Source organism: Cryptomeria japonica, chromosome 4 (assembly GCF_030272615.1).
Source record: "Cryptomeria japonica chromosome 4, Sugi_1.0, whole genome shotgun sequence".
NCBI lineage: Eukaryota > Viridiplantae > Streptophyta > Pinopsida > Cupressales > Cupressaceae > Cryptomeria > Cryptomeria japonica.
The window spans coordinates 368,186,288-368,203,650 of NC_081408.1; the positions used below are offsets into that span (position 1 = coordinate 368,186,288).

General features: G+C 37.1%; 1 protein-coding gene across 5 annotated transcripts in view; it reads left to right on the plus strand.

Annotated features, from left to right (window-relative positions):
- LOC131047154 (mediator of RNA polymerase II transcription subunit 13) overlaps positions 1-17,363 on the plus strand; it is a 171,810-nt gene that overhangs the window by 3,300 nt on the left and 151,147 nt on the right. For 3 of the 5 annotated variants that reach the window (XM_057981012.2, XM_057981031.2, XM_057981018.2), the window contains exon 2: positions 15,778-15,903. In XM_057981012.2, the coding sequence (XP_057836995.2) occupies positions 15,880-15,903 (24 nt within the window). In that variant the 5' untranslated portion in view covers positions 15,778-15,879. The remainder of the gene's footprint in view (positions 1-15,777; positions 15,904-17,363) is intronic. The other 2 variants (XM_057981024.2, XM_059219830.1) reach the window with 1 other exon arrangement.

Below are 17,363 nucleotides of genomic sequence, written 5' to 3' on the forward strand. Positions count from 1 at the left end.
TTGACCCCAACTTGGGGGCGCTGCCCCCAAACCCCCGTCGAAAAATATAGGGGGAAACTGCGCCGATGGAAGTAGGGAAAATTTAACCTCCGAGTCTGATTAGGCTCCATATAACAGCATAATTAGCATTGAAGAAAGCTTGGTATTATACATTTTAGAGTTGAAAGTTTGAAACTATGAGTATGTGACATGTGTAATGTTTCAATTATGGCTCTTATGCTCTCTAAATGCATTAATTTCTTTATGTTTTTTTGTAAAACTACGGTTTTTCTTTTTGCCGAGTCCTTGCCGAGTCTTTCACGAGTCCGAGTCCGAGGCGAGTCCGAGGCGAGTCCGAGATTTTCAACTATGCACAAAACCACCATAGTAGAGTCTACCGAGTGCTGTAACAGCAAAACATTGGTGATAAGTTAGATTTCAATATGAAAAATACTGAAAGAAAAATTCCAAATGAATAAAAAAACCAAAAAATTATTACTACCACCTGAATTCATGTCAAAAAATGAGAAATATTCCTCTGCATATGAAATTGAGATGATGAAATCTCCGTCAAATGCTTGCTAGCTGAGTATTCAGGGACAATTTATCCTGTTAAATAATCAATTGAAGAATTAAAAGTCACAAGGTGGACAATGTTTGCTGCAAACAGGCACACTTATAAAGATATTGATGAGGGTTTCAGGATCATGCGGCAAGAAGTTTTACTGGGGACCAAACTGTAGTTGACGGGAAGTTCAATACAATGGTTGGTAGTGGAGCTCCAACATATAAGTATAGGATTTTTTAAATCTAGATTCATACTGAAGGAAGAAAGTTAATGTCTTTCACAAGAAAGATAGACTGGCGTGCAATTACTGAAGGGGGTCTGTCCAAATGTTGGAGTTGTGTAGGAGACATTAACGGCATTAATGAACTGTTTGGTTATAGAGACATAGATTTGAAGCTATCGAGTCATGGTGGATGCATGGGACAGTGCACAATCAATAACATTATTACTTTTGATTGTCAGAGTGTTTATGTAGCCAGTTTCAGACCTTGTCAATTTTTTATTCTTTCGTAATACCTTTTTAATATGGGATCATTTGATTGATCTGATGTGGACTGATCAACCTCAGACGAATGTGTGAGATTGAGGGGTTGTGACTTGCGTTTTAATGTAGTAAATGTTTGCCATATTACATTGATGTTCTACACACTTCTAAAATCAGTGTGTGCAACTATTGACCTCCTTCTCTTACAATATCTTAGAGAGAGAACTTGTAAGGGAAGGATGCCCTCTGCGTTGGAGTAGAAGGGAGCCTTGGTGATAAGGAGTATGAAAGATAACAAATTTGATGGGAATGTAGAGGAAAAAAATAAGAAAATTGATGGGAATGTAGAGGAAAAGGATCGCAAGGCCAAGCAAGAGTCAAATAGGAAATTAATCTATTACTAGAGATGAGTAGCATTGCTTATTCTATTTGTACTTTGTAGGAAGGAGATTTGGCTTTCCTATTTTGATTTGTGAGAGTGAGTTTGCTATGCCTTTGATTTTTTGGCCTAATAACTTTAGAAATTAAGCTTTTGTATCAGAAGTAGTGACTTAATTGTGATTGGGTTGCTCACCATAGAGCATAGTTTAATGGTGAAGATAAAAGGACAAAAGGGTTGGCTAGTAGGTATTGCTTCATCTTTTGCATTTTATATCCTAAAACTAATGCTTTGTGTTTGATTGCACTCTAATTCACCTTTGCTTAGGATGACACAGACTCATGAAATAGATAGGATGAGCCAACTTATGAACATCATCTTGTGTGAGAGTCATCCTATTGCATATATGAATGAATCTCCATGTACACGGAGTTTGTTTTTCCAGTTTAGATAAGCCAGAAAAGGTGCATTGAGTAATCAAGACTTCAATTCTTCAAAGGATTTTTTATGCTCTTCTATCTAAATTAATGGGACACGCTACTTGGTTAACACGCTAATGAGGTAGCACTCCACATGGCCAAGGAGGTTTTGACAACATCAACATCTTTTGACAGTTCCATCGCGTTCACTACGTTTATCATGTTGGGATCCATCTTCAATTGTGGCAGCCTATAATATGTTGATGTTCCATAAGCTTGCCAATTGCTTTTTTGGGTTCAATCCTAGTGGTGCGAGTTCATTCTATGGCATGCTTGGAAGTATTTTCTTGTATATGTAATTCTTTGTTCCACTCAGATAACTTTGGGCTCAAAATCTTTAAAGGATCTTGGTTGCCCTTCTGTTCAAATGTAGGGTACTACTTTTCTGGTCATTAAACCATGGTGGTATGATACTTTGGAAAAATTCATGATAGATTGAGTGAAGCATTCCATGTGGCCAAGGAAGGATTTAATGATGCCAATGTAATTTGTCTGTGTTTTTTAAGAGATGAAGATATGTGGGTTCAGGTACCAGTATATGTGCCCCTCTCCCATCTTAAAAAGGATAAAAATAAACTCTTTTATTGTCTGATCTTAGAACCCTATTACTAGAATTAATTATTCTTGAGGATTTTTGATGAATTTGAACTTTCATCCAAACTTTTGCTTCTTCTTCCACCTCACTTTTCAAAGCAGTAGGTGAAAGGGAAATGAACTGATTAACCGTCTCCAAACAAAATCAAGAATACAATCCTCTATGCATCACTCTTCAGTATATCTGACCACATTGTATTTTGAACTCTACATGGGGTAGGAAGAGTATGTTGCATCTTCTCCTTTGTACCATCTTGCTCCTCTTGTAACTGACAAAATGTTTTATCTTATTCTTTCCCTTTTTCTCCAATCTAAATAACTCATTCCTTTTTGAAATTGCTGTATGTCATGCCTCCTTTTTCCATAAGATTATTGGATGTTCCTTAAGCCTATTTTTCATTTCCCATAGGCTTGGGAAAATAAGTTAGGGAAATGACTTTGTAATAATTTCTTGTGTCCCATTGTATAAGTGCCCAAATTACAGGGCCCTTTGGATATTATGTAATCAAGCTTTATTCCTTTAAGTATCGTTGGCCAAGGGTGTGTGTGCAGGGCTCCTTGAAGAGAAAAAGAAGATTTGAATTTGTATTTTGGAGGGAAAGTGAGCTCGCAATTGTCCATTTAAACCTAAGACAAAGTTTAGCAAGATCATCCAGTTTTTATGATATTATTCCTCAAACAGATTGGACTTCCTATTCATTTGTCACTGGAGATTGGAGGACGAAAATCCCTTGATGCCAACACTTGGCTAGTGATGAAAATCTCTATCTAGTTTCAAGTAATTCTACTTAGGGATTGCATTTGAGCTTCATTGGTTTGTTTTTTGTGCGGCTCTTGTCAGTTCCCGTCTGTCTAAGCTATGGGGTCTCTCTTAGTGCCTAGGGATTGTAATTTGGTAGTGGCTTTTGTAGCACCCCACTTTCTTGTGAATTTTTATACTTCTGATAATCATATCACTGTTATTGTTCTGGCAACTGAATTGACTGTAAGTATGATCTTCCACTGTAATAAGAGGAATAAAAGTTATTGTGCATTGCTGTTCACTTGCTAGGGTTTACAATTCATTTTTGCATATTCTGTTAATAAACTTGATTTGAAATAAAATCTAATCATTGGTTTCCTGTGGAGCAAAATCAAATTGAAATACTGAACATCCTTAATCGGGGATATTACATCACAAATATGAAGCCGCACGTTATGAATTGGCAACTTAGAAGATACCTGCACTGCAGCCTTTTCTTCATTCACTACCTTTTCTGCCACCTTACCTTTAACTGATAAGTGTGAATATGTTGCTCCTTTCCACCAGTGTAGTTTTTGCTTACAAATGCTTCCCCCTTGTGCACACTAAATCAAGAATAAAATGGATGGTCTAGGGTCTGTTTCCATATCCTCTACCCTACTTGCAGCCAGAGCTTTGCTGGCAGCCCTTTGGCTATATTTAAGTTCTACCTGGATTCTTGTAGAGGTGGAGTGTGCCAAATCATCTATTTCAGGGTTTAATACCATAAACCTTCCTAGCTTATTTCTATTCCTTGAAAGCATGCATCTATCATATATTAGAGAGGAACATTTGGGAGGCGTTTCCTCATTGACATCATTGAGAAGGATTCTGTCATCTGATTAAATTCAGGAAACCAAGGTTTTATGAACAAAACATTCTTGTCCCGATGCCAAGGACCTTTTCCAAGAATAGAAGACCTATCCTCTTCCTATCCACATAATAGTACAAAGGAATCTTGAACACAAGGAAAAATATCTACAGTTTGTTGAATGTGTATACTCCAAGTACTGGAAATCCATTCATGCAAGAGAGCTAAACTAGGCTGGAGAGAGTAAATCTTACAAATCAGGGCCTGCTTTTCAAGTTTTCCCTCCTTAAAATGAACCTCCTTACATAATTGCAGGATAGGAGGCATAAATACAAAGGGAATAACCTGAGCACCCTTGTCATGTCCCCTCTTCCTTGAGGCCGACCTCAGCCCCACCAACCAAAAGTGTTTTTCAACACTAACATTCATATATTTATTATTAATAATAATAAAAAATAATAATTTAAAAAAAGAAAAAAAAGAAAGAAAATAAAAAAAATAAAAAAAATGTAAATACTAAATCAAAATTTTAATTTTCAAATTTCGAATTTCAAAAGTGGCACTAGATTTTGGGTCCTTGTGCCCCATCTTGATAGGTTCATATTATGTTGTGGCTGGTTGGGTGAACATATGAAAATTGATATGAATTTTATGAGAAAATCCAAAAGTGGAGTTAGCTGGGATGAAAACCCTAGTTGCCCTCTAAGGTTAGGATGAAAATCCGATCTCCTCCTATTGATTCCCTTATATACCTTTGACTCATTCTGATCATAAATTTTGTTGTTTAATCCAACAAGAGTGTTTTTTACCAGGTCTTTGCCATTAACTGAAGGTTGGAGGATCTTGGTATATCGCTTAGGCCATAGGCCATCATTTTTGTTCTTACTAGGTAGTCCATGTGCAATCCTTCAGAGATTCTTTGCTGGCAGGCCCTGTACATCAGCATAGGATAGGAATTCCAAAATTATGTGAGCTCAGAGGAGGGGCAAATTGCATGAACTACCGACAACATTGGCAACTCCAAGTTTGATAGTCATAATTTCAAGGTTGACTGCAGTAATTTCATGCCTAGCCTTGTAGCAGATCTCTACTACTGGATTTTTAGAAGGAATAGGGTAAATAGGTTGGGTGGATGCCATTCAGAAGTTCCTCTTTAAAACATTGAGAAAAAAGTGGGTTACCAGATCCATGGCATATCAAAATTGAATAAGGCCTACAAGCAACTCAGATTGCACTACAATTTGACCCAACAACCAGACGTAAATGAAATTGGCCAGATCACTGTTGGTTTTACTCAGAAAAGGGCATGGCAGCAGGCATAGGTAGGGTTCTGTCACAGCCAGGTTGAATTCAAGTCTGTATCTTCATCTAGTATTTGGATGCAATTTTGTATTGGTGAATTGAGAATTCTTATCAGCTGAAGGTAAAACTCAGATTTGGCTTATTGTTCTAACAATTCCCTTGCACCATATCTGGAGCATTGAGCAGTTTTCCATCTACATTTACTCCTATGTTGTTCTACATACCCAACTTTTTTTTTGCGTTACTATTCATAGACATCTCTTATCTCTCTTTAAAAGATTCAGGCAGAAGCTGCAGATCCTTGGAACCCATCTTAGGGGCCACTAGCGCTTTTGAACCTTCCAAGGAGGGATTGAGGATATACATGTCTCCATTAAAGAACAACTATCCTTTCTTCGAGGGTCTATAGATGCTGCTTTGACTTCCTCCAATGCTTGAATCTCCTGTAAATCAGCCTTGTCTGCTTTTGGTTGCAACATGATTTGGGTGGGATTGTTCATTCAAAAAGGAGTTACTCTTTTTTGCTATTTTCTTTTTGGTATATTTATTACTTTGTGTTTTTTATTCATTATCTAAATCCTTAATTTGAAAGATAACCTATTTATGCAGATAATGTTTAAATGCAGTGCAATGCTTAAGTTATAATTAAATATGTAAGCGCAAATAATCTGTGTTTTAATCATTATCAACTTTGTCAAACATTGGATTGGATGAACTAGTAACAAAATGTTTATGGAGTTTTGATTTGAATGGATTAGTAACTAGACAGTTTGGTATTAGTAACTAATAGTCAAGTACTGTTTTTATCTAAAATTGTGGGCTGGTCGATAATTTAAGGCCTTGATGTCTCGGGTTGGCTCTCTTGAGAGTTATTAAACTATGATTAATCTCATGAAGTTTATAAGGCTGGTTAAGTTTTATAAAGGGCCTTAGGTTGGCTTACTTGGGTGCACGGTGTTAGAAGTTAGTCATGGAACATGTTATCTTGCAGAAGTCACTAAAAGGACTCTTAGGAGAAGCAATATTTTGCAATGCCAAATAACCTTTTACATAAGAGAGAAGTAATGAAAGAATGCTATATTGCTGAGAATGGTTCAATGCTTATAATATACAAGATCATAATGTACCATAAGAATCCTTGCTTATAAAGGCAAGGGTGAGACATAAGATGACATAAGATTATTTACAAATACTTGAGGCAGAAAAAGTAAATGCCCCAAGTAAACTAGGTGTGAATAGGTCCTAAAGGGTAACTGGTTAGGTACTAAACATTGTTCACACCAACACGTCCCCTCAAGTGCATCCTAGGGAAGAACAAACAAATGCAGAGATGCAAAGATGGGTCCCAACGACTAGGGCTAGTGAGTTACCCATGCACAAAAGATTTCTTACAAACACAATTAGGAACTCCAGGCCTAATCAAAGATTGTGACATTCTAGAATCATGTGAAAATTGATGAGGAGAAAGATCCAAAGATGATGGTGAATTCTTCAAAAATTGCTTAAGGATCTCCAAGCCAATGCCAAAATGTGACAAATGAATTGGTGGAGGAAGAACAAGAGGGTTTAAATGTACCCCCATAACATTTGAAGACATTGGGACAATAGTAGAAATACGATTGTCATCAAAGAAGATACAAATGTCCTCAATATTGTCTTCCAAGTCTACAAGATAGAACTCACCAAACAAACCCGAAATGTTTATCAAGTACTCATCCCATGAGGTTGCATCTGGAAAAGGAGGATCCTTTCAAACTAAATTGTTGGAAGATGGAACAATGTTGAAAGAAGAAGTGGCATCTTAATTAGTGAATTTTTACTAATAATCATTGAAGTTGAAGAATCAACTTGAGCCTCTATGGGAGTAGAAGGAGCATCAGAAGAACCTTTAGTGTCATCAATCATGTCTACTAAGAAAACTCCATAAGTGTATCATGGTCATATGGTATTTTCTCTCAATCATCGAGAGTTAGAAGATAGTCCAAAGCAAGATCATCTAGGAATGGCCAAGTATTAGAATCTCCACGCATCTCTCAAATTTTGGTCCAAAGGGCACAAGGGTGCTCAATTTGTGAAAAGGCCCACAAAGTGTTATCATCAACATGATAGAAAGTCACTCTTATGGCGTGGTCTTGCTTTGTAACCCAATGTATATATCCCCGAGAAGGACTTGGTTTAGGAACAAGCCCATAGAGATAGGGCAAAAAATAAAGCTAACACAAGTGCTTTAAGATACCATCTCTCCATTGCTTATAGTTCCCCCTCTTCAAGATGATTACTAAAGGCTGAAATGAAAAGCCCATTATGAACTAAGATAGATCATCCCAAATTACATAGACATGGAACCCCCAATAAAAGTTATAACCCCTCAACTAAGTACAAGAGGCACCGAGGTGCAATTTTTGCAAATTTACTAGCCTATATCAACCACTTATAACACATGGTGATGTTTTATAATTTTCAGGAAAAAATGCTTGCCAAAAAGAAAATTAGAGGTTACAAACAAATTCCTTGTGATTTTTTGATCTGTTGTAAAAAAGCTTTGCCAAAATTTGACTTTGTATGTAAATGTAAAAGAGGCTTGATGCAAAAAAAGGGCAAAAATTGAAAAATTTGATACTTGAAGTAGAATCTGGAGAAATGATTGAGACAATAGTGAAGTGCTTAGAAAGATCACTATTGGGGTGGTGCTTAGGTGATGTTGCTAGTTAAGTGGGGTTGAGATTGCTAGATTTGGGGCAATGTGTTGGTAAAAATAAGTTGCACTGCCTCGTTGGTTGTAGAGTGGTTTGTAGGTGGCATGGGTGCAGAAATTGCCATCAATAACAGCTTGTAACTGGTTAGGTTTAAGCCCTCCTAGTTGGGTCTGACTAGGAGCTTGGTCCCTTGTGTCTACATGCTGCAAACTTGGCAAGCGGTCAGTGATAAGATTGCAAATTTTGCCCTTAGGGACTTTGTCCTGCTTTTTGATGTCTATGATAGGTGGGACTTCTGCCTATCTACCACCCAATAAAATCTTTGCCATACATTGTAGTTGTACTGCATACCAAAAACATGCTGACTAAAAATAAAAAAGATTGAACTGCCAAAATTTGAACTGCAATAGTTGATGTCGATGTAGAAGAGAATATATCATAGATCTGATGCATTTTGTTTTCTATCAAGTATAGATCATACAATACAAAAAATTAGTATGACCTAAAATGGAGACGTCCACATGAAAAACCTCTACTAGTGATTGTTCCAAACTTAATGGTGTTTATAGTTGATTCATAGGTTTTTGGGCCTTTTGAACTCAATGGCAAAGGCTGTTTTTTATCTAGGATGCACCATATGAAAAACTTTGTAAAACCCTTCCAAAAAGGATTCCCTAAAAGGACTCATAGGAGCAGGAAATCTTCACCAACACCAAATGACCTTCCACACAAGAGAAGGGGCTTGCAGATCTAAAGCTTTGGTACTATGTAGGAGTCACTTAAAAAACTCATAGGAGCAAGAATCTTTTGCAACACCAAATAACCTTCCAGATAAGAGAGAAACAATGAAATAATGCTATATTGCCAATAATGGTACAATGCGTATAAGATATAAGATCATAATGTCTTTGTGATGTCCCCATCCCACACCACTAATACTACACATGATTCTCTAATTTTGTGAAGTCTCTAAAAGAGACAAAATTGCAGAAGTAACATGTCCGTTTCAGGTAAGAAGACCACCTTCACAGAAGAAGAATTGGATCAGGAAGATATCAGAAAACCAAACCATCATTGGCATGAACATCCTATCCAAGACATTATGAAGCAATAAGTATTCCATACGTAGAACATACCCATATATACAAAACCAACATAGATTATCATATTCAGATCACCAAAGATATAAACAATACCTCTATATTGGTAGAACAATATCTATGATATCTGTATCTAAGTTGCTCGCGTTGATAATCTATATTCTTTGATCAGTATCAGTTAATGATGAAAATTGTTACGAATCAAGAGATGGTGATTAGCATTGTTAAGGGAAGATCATTGATGATCAGAATATAGAGCGGCCAGATCTAGTAATCTGTGATTTTAATGCTTGTGGGCAAGCATCTCCAAGGAGGGGAGACTATGATGCCCCCATCCTTGACATCACACCACCACTAATACTACACACAATTCTTCAATTTGTGAAGTCTCTAAAAGAGACAAAATTGCAGAAGTAACATGTCTGTTTGAGGTAAGAAGACCACCTTCACAGAAGAAGAATTGGATCAGGAAGATATCTGAAAACGAAAACCATCATTGGCGTGTACATCCTATCCAAGACATTATGAAGCAATAAGTATTCCATACGTAGAACATATCCATATATACAAAACCAACATAGATTATCATAATCAAATCACCAAAGATATAAACGATCCCTCTATATTGGTAGAACAATATCTATCATGTCATATCTAAGTTGCTCATGTTGATAATCGATATTCCTTGATCAATATCAGTTAATGATGAAAATTGTTACGAATCAAGATATGGCGATTAGAATTGTTAATGGAAGATCATTGATGATCAGAATATAGAGCTTTGGAATCTCTCAATATCCTTCGACTATCAAGAAGTATCGATCCTTGCAAACATATCGATTTTATTATTATCAAAGAACCTTCGGCTAGATCAGGATGAGCATCCTTATAAAAGTATGAATAGGCAGATGACCACATTAACCATTGTCATCAAACATTCTCTAATTCCAAGAATATTGAAGTATGAAGAAACTAATCAATTTGAGCGATAACAACAATCACTGATGGAACGACTTAACTAACCAACTTTATCAATGTTAACCAAAGTTCCTAGACTCGGACTCGGTTGGGACTCGGCAAGGCCGACTCGACTCGTGACTCGGCTATGACTTGACAAGGACTTGGCAATGACTCGGCAAAATAAAAAACCCTTGAAATTTAGAGATTTTTAACGATTTAAAACTTGTTTCATGCACCCATTATTGAATAAAGCTTAAAGACACTATACCATCATCAAATAGAAGCTAATTTGATCACATACATAAACATACATCCATCGCATGTGTAGAAATGTAAATTGTAGCTGAAGGAAATAGAAAACATAGATATATAGAGTTATAAATGTTGTCAAATGTATATAAAATCCATGACATCAAATGTTCCCAAACATATATATAACTGTAAACAAAAACAAGTCTATGGCTCAGGCTCTAGCTCATCCTCAGCCTCAGAGTAGTTTGTTTGCCTCCTACAAATGCGTCTAAGGTAGGTCCTGGATGACTGAGTAGCCATATTCTCCGCCTGTGAGGTGCCTGTGCCGGATTGTGCTCTATTCTCCTCCTCTGCCATAGCCACAACCTCAGCCTCTCTGTCTGCCTGGTCAACCCACTCATGGTCCTCCTTAGTGAAGACGGGATCGGTAGACTCAGTGATCCACTCAGACTCTGGATTGATCTCCGCTAAAGTGATCGGAGAGGAGTCAGTGTCCAAAATCCATTTGGTCCTAAGACGGAGGTTGTAATGAACAAAAACAAGATCATTCAATCTCTCCACAGACAATCTATTACGCCTCTTCGAGTGGATGTGCTCGAACATGGACCAATTGTGCTCACATCCAGAAGCGCTGCATGGCTGACCCAGAATACAGATGGCAATTTTTTGAAGGTTTGGAGTTGGGGGCCCAAACATTTGCCACCATCTATCTGAAATAACGAAAAGAAAAAAAAAATCAAACTCATTTCCAACTTTAAGGCTAGATTATAAAATCAAAAATTAAAATGCATAAGCCATAAACTTAAGAATCTTAAGTTTACATATATTTCTACCTGGCTGCAATTGTGTCCGAGCCTCTATGCACATGCTGCTTGCGAAGATTGCCCCTTCTCGATTATTATATTTATCCAGCTGGAGCGTTGTACTTGAGGCTGTGCCATCAGTAAACAACTTCTGAATTATTGTATACAGGCCACTAAGAACCTTCTCATCCGCCTTGAAGTCAATATGGAATCGAAATGCCGGATTGAGGTAATAGGCTGCTGCATGGATGGGCCTGTGAAGTTGGTTCTGCCATCTCCTATCAATAATCTCCCAAATGGGGCCATACTTATCCTCATCTCCTCCATGTATGGACCTAATGACCTCATTGGCCCTATCCATACCCTCATATATATAGCCCATAGAGGGCTTCTCCCCATCAACAACTCGTAGGAGAACTACGAGGGGCTTAGTGACTTACACATAATGTTAAACAAAAACAATTAAGTCACAAATTAAAAAAAAAAAGGAAAAATTGCAAAGTTAAATTGTTAATAAATTAAAATTAAATTACTAAATAGTAGATACTAGATGGTAGATACTAAATGTTAAATTGTAATATATTTACCTGCGCGGTTTCTCCATAGGGGGTCCAAAAACCTAGCTCATCAAAAATGCAATTTACCACATCTATCCCTGCAGTGGTTGTAGCATAGGATGAGGAAGTCCACTCCTCACCAACAAACATATGCCTCAAAGCCGCCTTTGATTTCATCAAGGATTTCAGTGTGAGGAAGTTTGAGGCAAACCTCATGATACTAGGATGAGCCAACTCCTTTTGTCCCGTGTATTGCCTCATAATGCTAATGACCAATGCATGATTGTAGATAAACTTGTTGATATTTTTGGCCCTTTCAACTATTGATTTCACCCATTCAAGCTTACCAATATCCTCCAACATGAGGTCAAGGCAATGGGCCGCACATGGAGACCAAAAAATTTTCAGGTGCCTCTCCATCAAAAGTTTACCTGCAACAATTTTAAGTTAATTAGAAATTTTGATTTGTTAAGAAAACTTTAAATAATCATAGATGCCTCTCCATCAAGACTTGAAAAGTTCAAAGTTTACCTGCAACAACATAACTTGCTGCATTATCTGTCACCACCTGCACCAAATTTTCTTCCCCCACCTCTTGTATGACTTCCTCAGTAGCCTCACATAAGTATGTGGCATTTTTCACTTGTGAGGAAGCATCAATAGACTTCAAGAACATGGTGGATCCTGAAAATAGAGTTTCAACAAATCAAAATTTAATTTATTCAATGCATTTAGGAAAGTACAAATTAGAATGAATCATGATCAATCACCTTCGCAGGAAACAAGAAAATTTAGGAGTGTTCTATTCCTCCTATCCGTCCAACCATCTGTCATGATGGTGCAACCCTTTTGGCTCCAAGACTGTCGGTGGTCCTCTAGCTCAACTTTCATATCCTCAACCACTTCTAACAAGAGGGGGCCACTTAATTCAGCATCAGTAGGGGCTTTAAACCCCGCACCACAAATGGTTATGGCATGGTTATGGCATCTACCTTGCCTTGCCAATAAGGAGACCTGTCACAAATAGATTATGATTAGACAAAGTAGAGTTCAACTTCAAACTATAAATTTACTTTTAAACTTAAAGCAATCAAATCAAAAAGAATTACCTGGCTGCAATAAATGGAATGTTGCAAAAGTACCAAAACTTGCAAATTTGTTTTCTTGCAGGATCATGAACCTCCTTGTTCCAACCCATGCTCTCAAGTGAGGCTTGTGCCCCGGGAGTACTACGCGGCACAAAATAACTATCCAACTTGGATTTCCGAACTCTAGGGCCAAAGGTAATAGTGCCACTAGGAGGAGTAGAAGTAGAAGCACTAGCACTAGCATAAGCACTAGGGCGAAAGAGAGGCATGGAAGAACCCTCTCCAACACAGCCTGCGGATGTGGATGCGGATGCGGGTGCATGGGAGCCAATAGCACTTAACTCTTCCAATTGCCTCTTCTTAGTTAACTTTTCTTGCTCATGTGTTTCTAATTGGACATAATAGAAACGTTTTGCCTCAGCAGTTTGTTTTTTACATACCTCAATATCATGGCCAGGTATGCCGGCAATATGGTATTTAAATCTATTGATGCCACCAAAATTAATTTCTTTACAAAAAAACATTTTGTTTGATTTTTTTGTCTGCCAATAAAGTCTTCAGTATATTTCCAAGCCTCATCCTTTTTAGGCATTGTGAAAAATGAATGTTTTTTAAACGTGAATGCTGCTGCAATAAGAAAATTTAATAAAGTTATAAACTAATAGAAAAAATCAGCAAACCCTACTTTTTTTAAAAAAAAGTTGTAAATACATGTTTACAATTTTTTTCTAAAAAAATGTAGGGTTTGCACTTTGCTATTATTCTACTTCTCTCATTGAATTAAGCTAAAAAAATAAAAACATTCAAGATTTGGAAAGTTAACTGTTAAACTAAAAAAATTTAACAAACAAATGAAAAAAATCCATCAACATACCTAAAGAAACCAGCAAAATCTACAAAGTTTAACACTTACCTCTTTCAAATGAGTTGAGAAGTCTTGCTATGGACTCCTTGATGCTCTCAATGCAAGCCTATGGCCTCCCCAATGTGATTTGTGGTCTCCTTGATGCTCGTCTTCCCTGCTGGTTGCAAACCTATGGCCTCTTGTTTTCCTTCCTCTCTCTCACTTCTCCTCTCTTCTTCTCACAACTAACAATTAGAAGACCTTTTAGGGTTATATGAAAGAGAAAGTAAAAAAAAAACAAGTGAAAAAGCTTTTGTTTTTTTGTTTTTTAAAATCAAATTTTCTTATGTCGCGCTCGAGTCTTGGAGCTCGGACTCGGCGAGTTTTGGCATAACTCGCCTGACTCGCGAGTCAGGCGAGTTATGCCCAAAACCTGCCGAGTCCAAGCCGCGAGTCAGCAAAACTCGCCGAGCTTGGCTCGACTCGCCAACTCGGCGAACTCGCTAGACTCGCGGCGAGTTTGGGAACTCTGATGTTAACCTTGTTATGAAAAGGCACGGATTGAATAATCAAACACCATCGGTTATACTTTATTGATATGAAGGGGCACGATTAGAGTAATGATTATTAAGAGACAAGAGACGTGTCTCTTAAGGCACCTTTCCCATCGTATAAGGAGTCAATCAAATTCGTCTGCAGAGGATATTGATTGTCTTTTATTTTTCATCTACACCCATTATTGGATCGCTCTATTGAGTAGCAGCCTTCATAAGGAAAATCAGGCTGCATACATCCAAAGATTGAAATCAGGAACAGCTCCATAACCTTTGCATATTTTCATAGAAAAATCTGAAACAGCAATCTATATTGCCATAGGCAATAACATTTATCTCATTGTATATAGCATTTTCTTAATAGTAAGTATATCATTTCACTGCAGTATACTTAATCATATAAATCAGAGACAACCAGTGGCATTGTTGGCTGCCATAATTATATAGATTTGTCTTCATAAAATTCATCTCATAGATTCATTGCAGTAAGTGTCTAGAAGGGACATTACAGTCTTATGAGAAGTGTTCTTCGGGGACGTGTCCCCCACCAAAAAACCTGCGTCCCCTGTAGGGGGACATTTCCGAGACTTGGGGACTTGGGAGAAATGTCCCCCTATAGCACCACCACTTCCACCACTTCTGCCACCTCCGGTGGGGACACTGTTGGGTTGCTTTCTATATGTCACATGCCATTACATACTGATTGCAACCTTTAACTTTGTGAAAACTAGTTGGCCTTTCATGGGACACTCATAGAGATGTTATATTGCAGATTTTGCCTTGAAGATTTCAATTCACCTCTATTTTTATATCAGCAGCGTCCTCCCACTGCCACTCCACCGCCACCCCCCCCACCGCCCCCTCGCCGTCCCCAAAATTAGGCCCTTGGTCCACCCATCCCCGAAAACCTCTCCCCACGTCCCCCCGTCCCCCAGTCAAGAAACTCCGTGGAAAACTGCTTATGAGAGCCCTTGCTTATATAGCCAAGGGTGAGACATTGAACAACATAAACTTATGCCAAGTGTTAATCTTAAGACTTGAAACACAAAAAGTAAATGCCATAAGTACACTTAGCTAACTAGATTTGAATAGGTCCTAAAAGTGAACGACTTAGCTACTAAACCGTGTTGACACCAACATATCTTATTGATATTTGGGATGACTTTTGAATGGAAAAGTCCTTAGTTCTTTTGGGGTTGCTCTTGTAAGACATTTGTAATATTCTATATTTACAGGAGACAATGAGATTATTTTATAAGGATTTTAAAATATTACACATACAATTATTGGTGCAATCAAAATGTTAGTTGGCATTATATTAAATTTCAGCAAAGAGTAGTGGATCTAGCTTCGTGTAAATATCTATTGCTTGTTTTTATGCTCACTTTCCACTTCATTTACGCTTTTCATTCAAAACTAAAAGTGCTGGTTTCCAATATGTGGGTCTTTTTGTTCTGTAGTTCTATTTACTATTCCAGTATTTCTTTCAACTTTTAATCACAAGTGAGAACTGAACTGTTATATACTTAATCTATTGCTTGAACAGGAAGGGAATTCATTCTGAAACCAGACTTGTCATCTTACATTTTTCACAACGGATACAATTGCCTGAAACAGGAAAGTTGCAGCAGCTGGAGCTGCTGGAACCATGTGGACTAACATCTTTAGAATTGTATGTACCTGTAATCCTGTCTGTACCTTATCATATACGGTATTTTGACATGCAACTCCTTGCATTGTTGATGAAATTGTTCATATTTTCTGTTTTGACATTGTTTATTTCATTAAATGTTCTATTCAAAGTGGTTGACAATTATAAAATACAGTTACTCATTAATTATCTTCATTATGATGTCCCATTAGCAACCTGTTGGTTAATATGTTATGAAGATGTTTTTTCATGTCTCCATAATCAATGATTTGTTCTGAGTGCTGTTTAAGTGATTAATATTCCAATGCTATACCATAACATTCTAAACATGCTGTCTTGTCAGGTCATTCAGACAGTCTTTTTTATGAGTATGATATGCATAAATTACTGAATATGTATTTGTTGGTAGCTTATTATCAGGGATTGAGGCATAACCTTTTATGGTGATATAATGTTTTTGATGTTGGGTCCAATCATTTATTTCATTTTTATTGTCAATTTAAGCGGATACACAACTTTTATGAGTGCATTATGCTGACCTTGCTTTCCCTATCTGCACTATACACAAAACAATAAATTGAAAATGAAATTGTCTGTTGACTTGTGCATCTATCAACGAGTTAATGTGTGAGTGCACATTTATGCACACACGTATGTAGATATGAACACAGATCGATGTTTGCATGCACACAGAACATTTATATTGGAAAGGGATCACAAAGCCATATCAAGGCTGAGCACATGCATGCAATATTTCTTACCAGAACTTTTGAGTGAGTTACTGTTAAATTAATTGCACAATCTGATGTCAAATCATTTGAATTTGGCATATTTTATAGTCTAATGCCAAAATAATAGGTTGAAGGGAAGTTACATGCTGCTGCTCCTTTTTTATTTAGTAAATAAATGCTGCTTCTCTTTTTAAATATAATAAATAAAACAAGCTAATTTAATTGGGTACAGGTACAAGGACTTGAGTATGCTGGTATGGCAACGTTCTTTTCGGAGTTGGGTAGGTTATGGGTTATATATATAATCAAGTTCAAATAATTGATATAAATATTCTAGCCTAAAAGCATGAAGTAAGTTCAAATAACCATGTAACATGCATAGAATAATCAAAATAAACATAACATACTACTTTGATGTTGATTTGTCTAATTTGAACATCTCAATGTATATTCATTGTTCAATAGTAAACAATAAAATCAGCAATCATTGTTCTATTGCTATTCATAAAGAGTATCATCATCATCAATGACAATAGATGATGAGGTAGACTAGAAGAACCACAAGGAGTGCCATTGGCATTGGCACTTACACTATGCTGGATATCCTGTTCACTAAAAACAAATATCATGGGGCAGTGGTAACATCTAAGTTAGGTTGCTCTGACTTTACACCCCACAACTTCGTTGCCACCTCTTTGTAGTTAGTCTGTTTTGTGTGAAAGGTGTTTAGTTGGAATGCATGTAAACTAA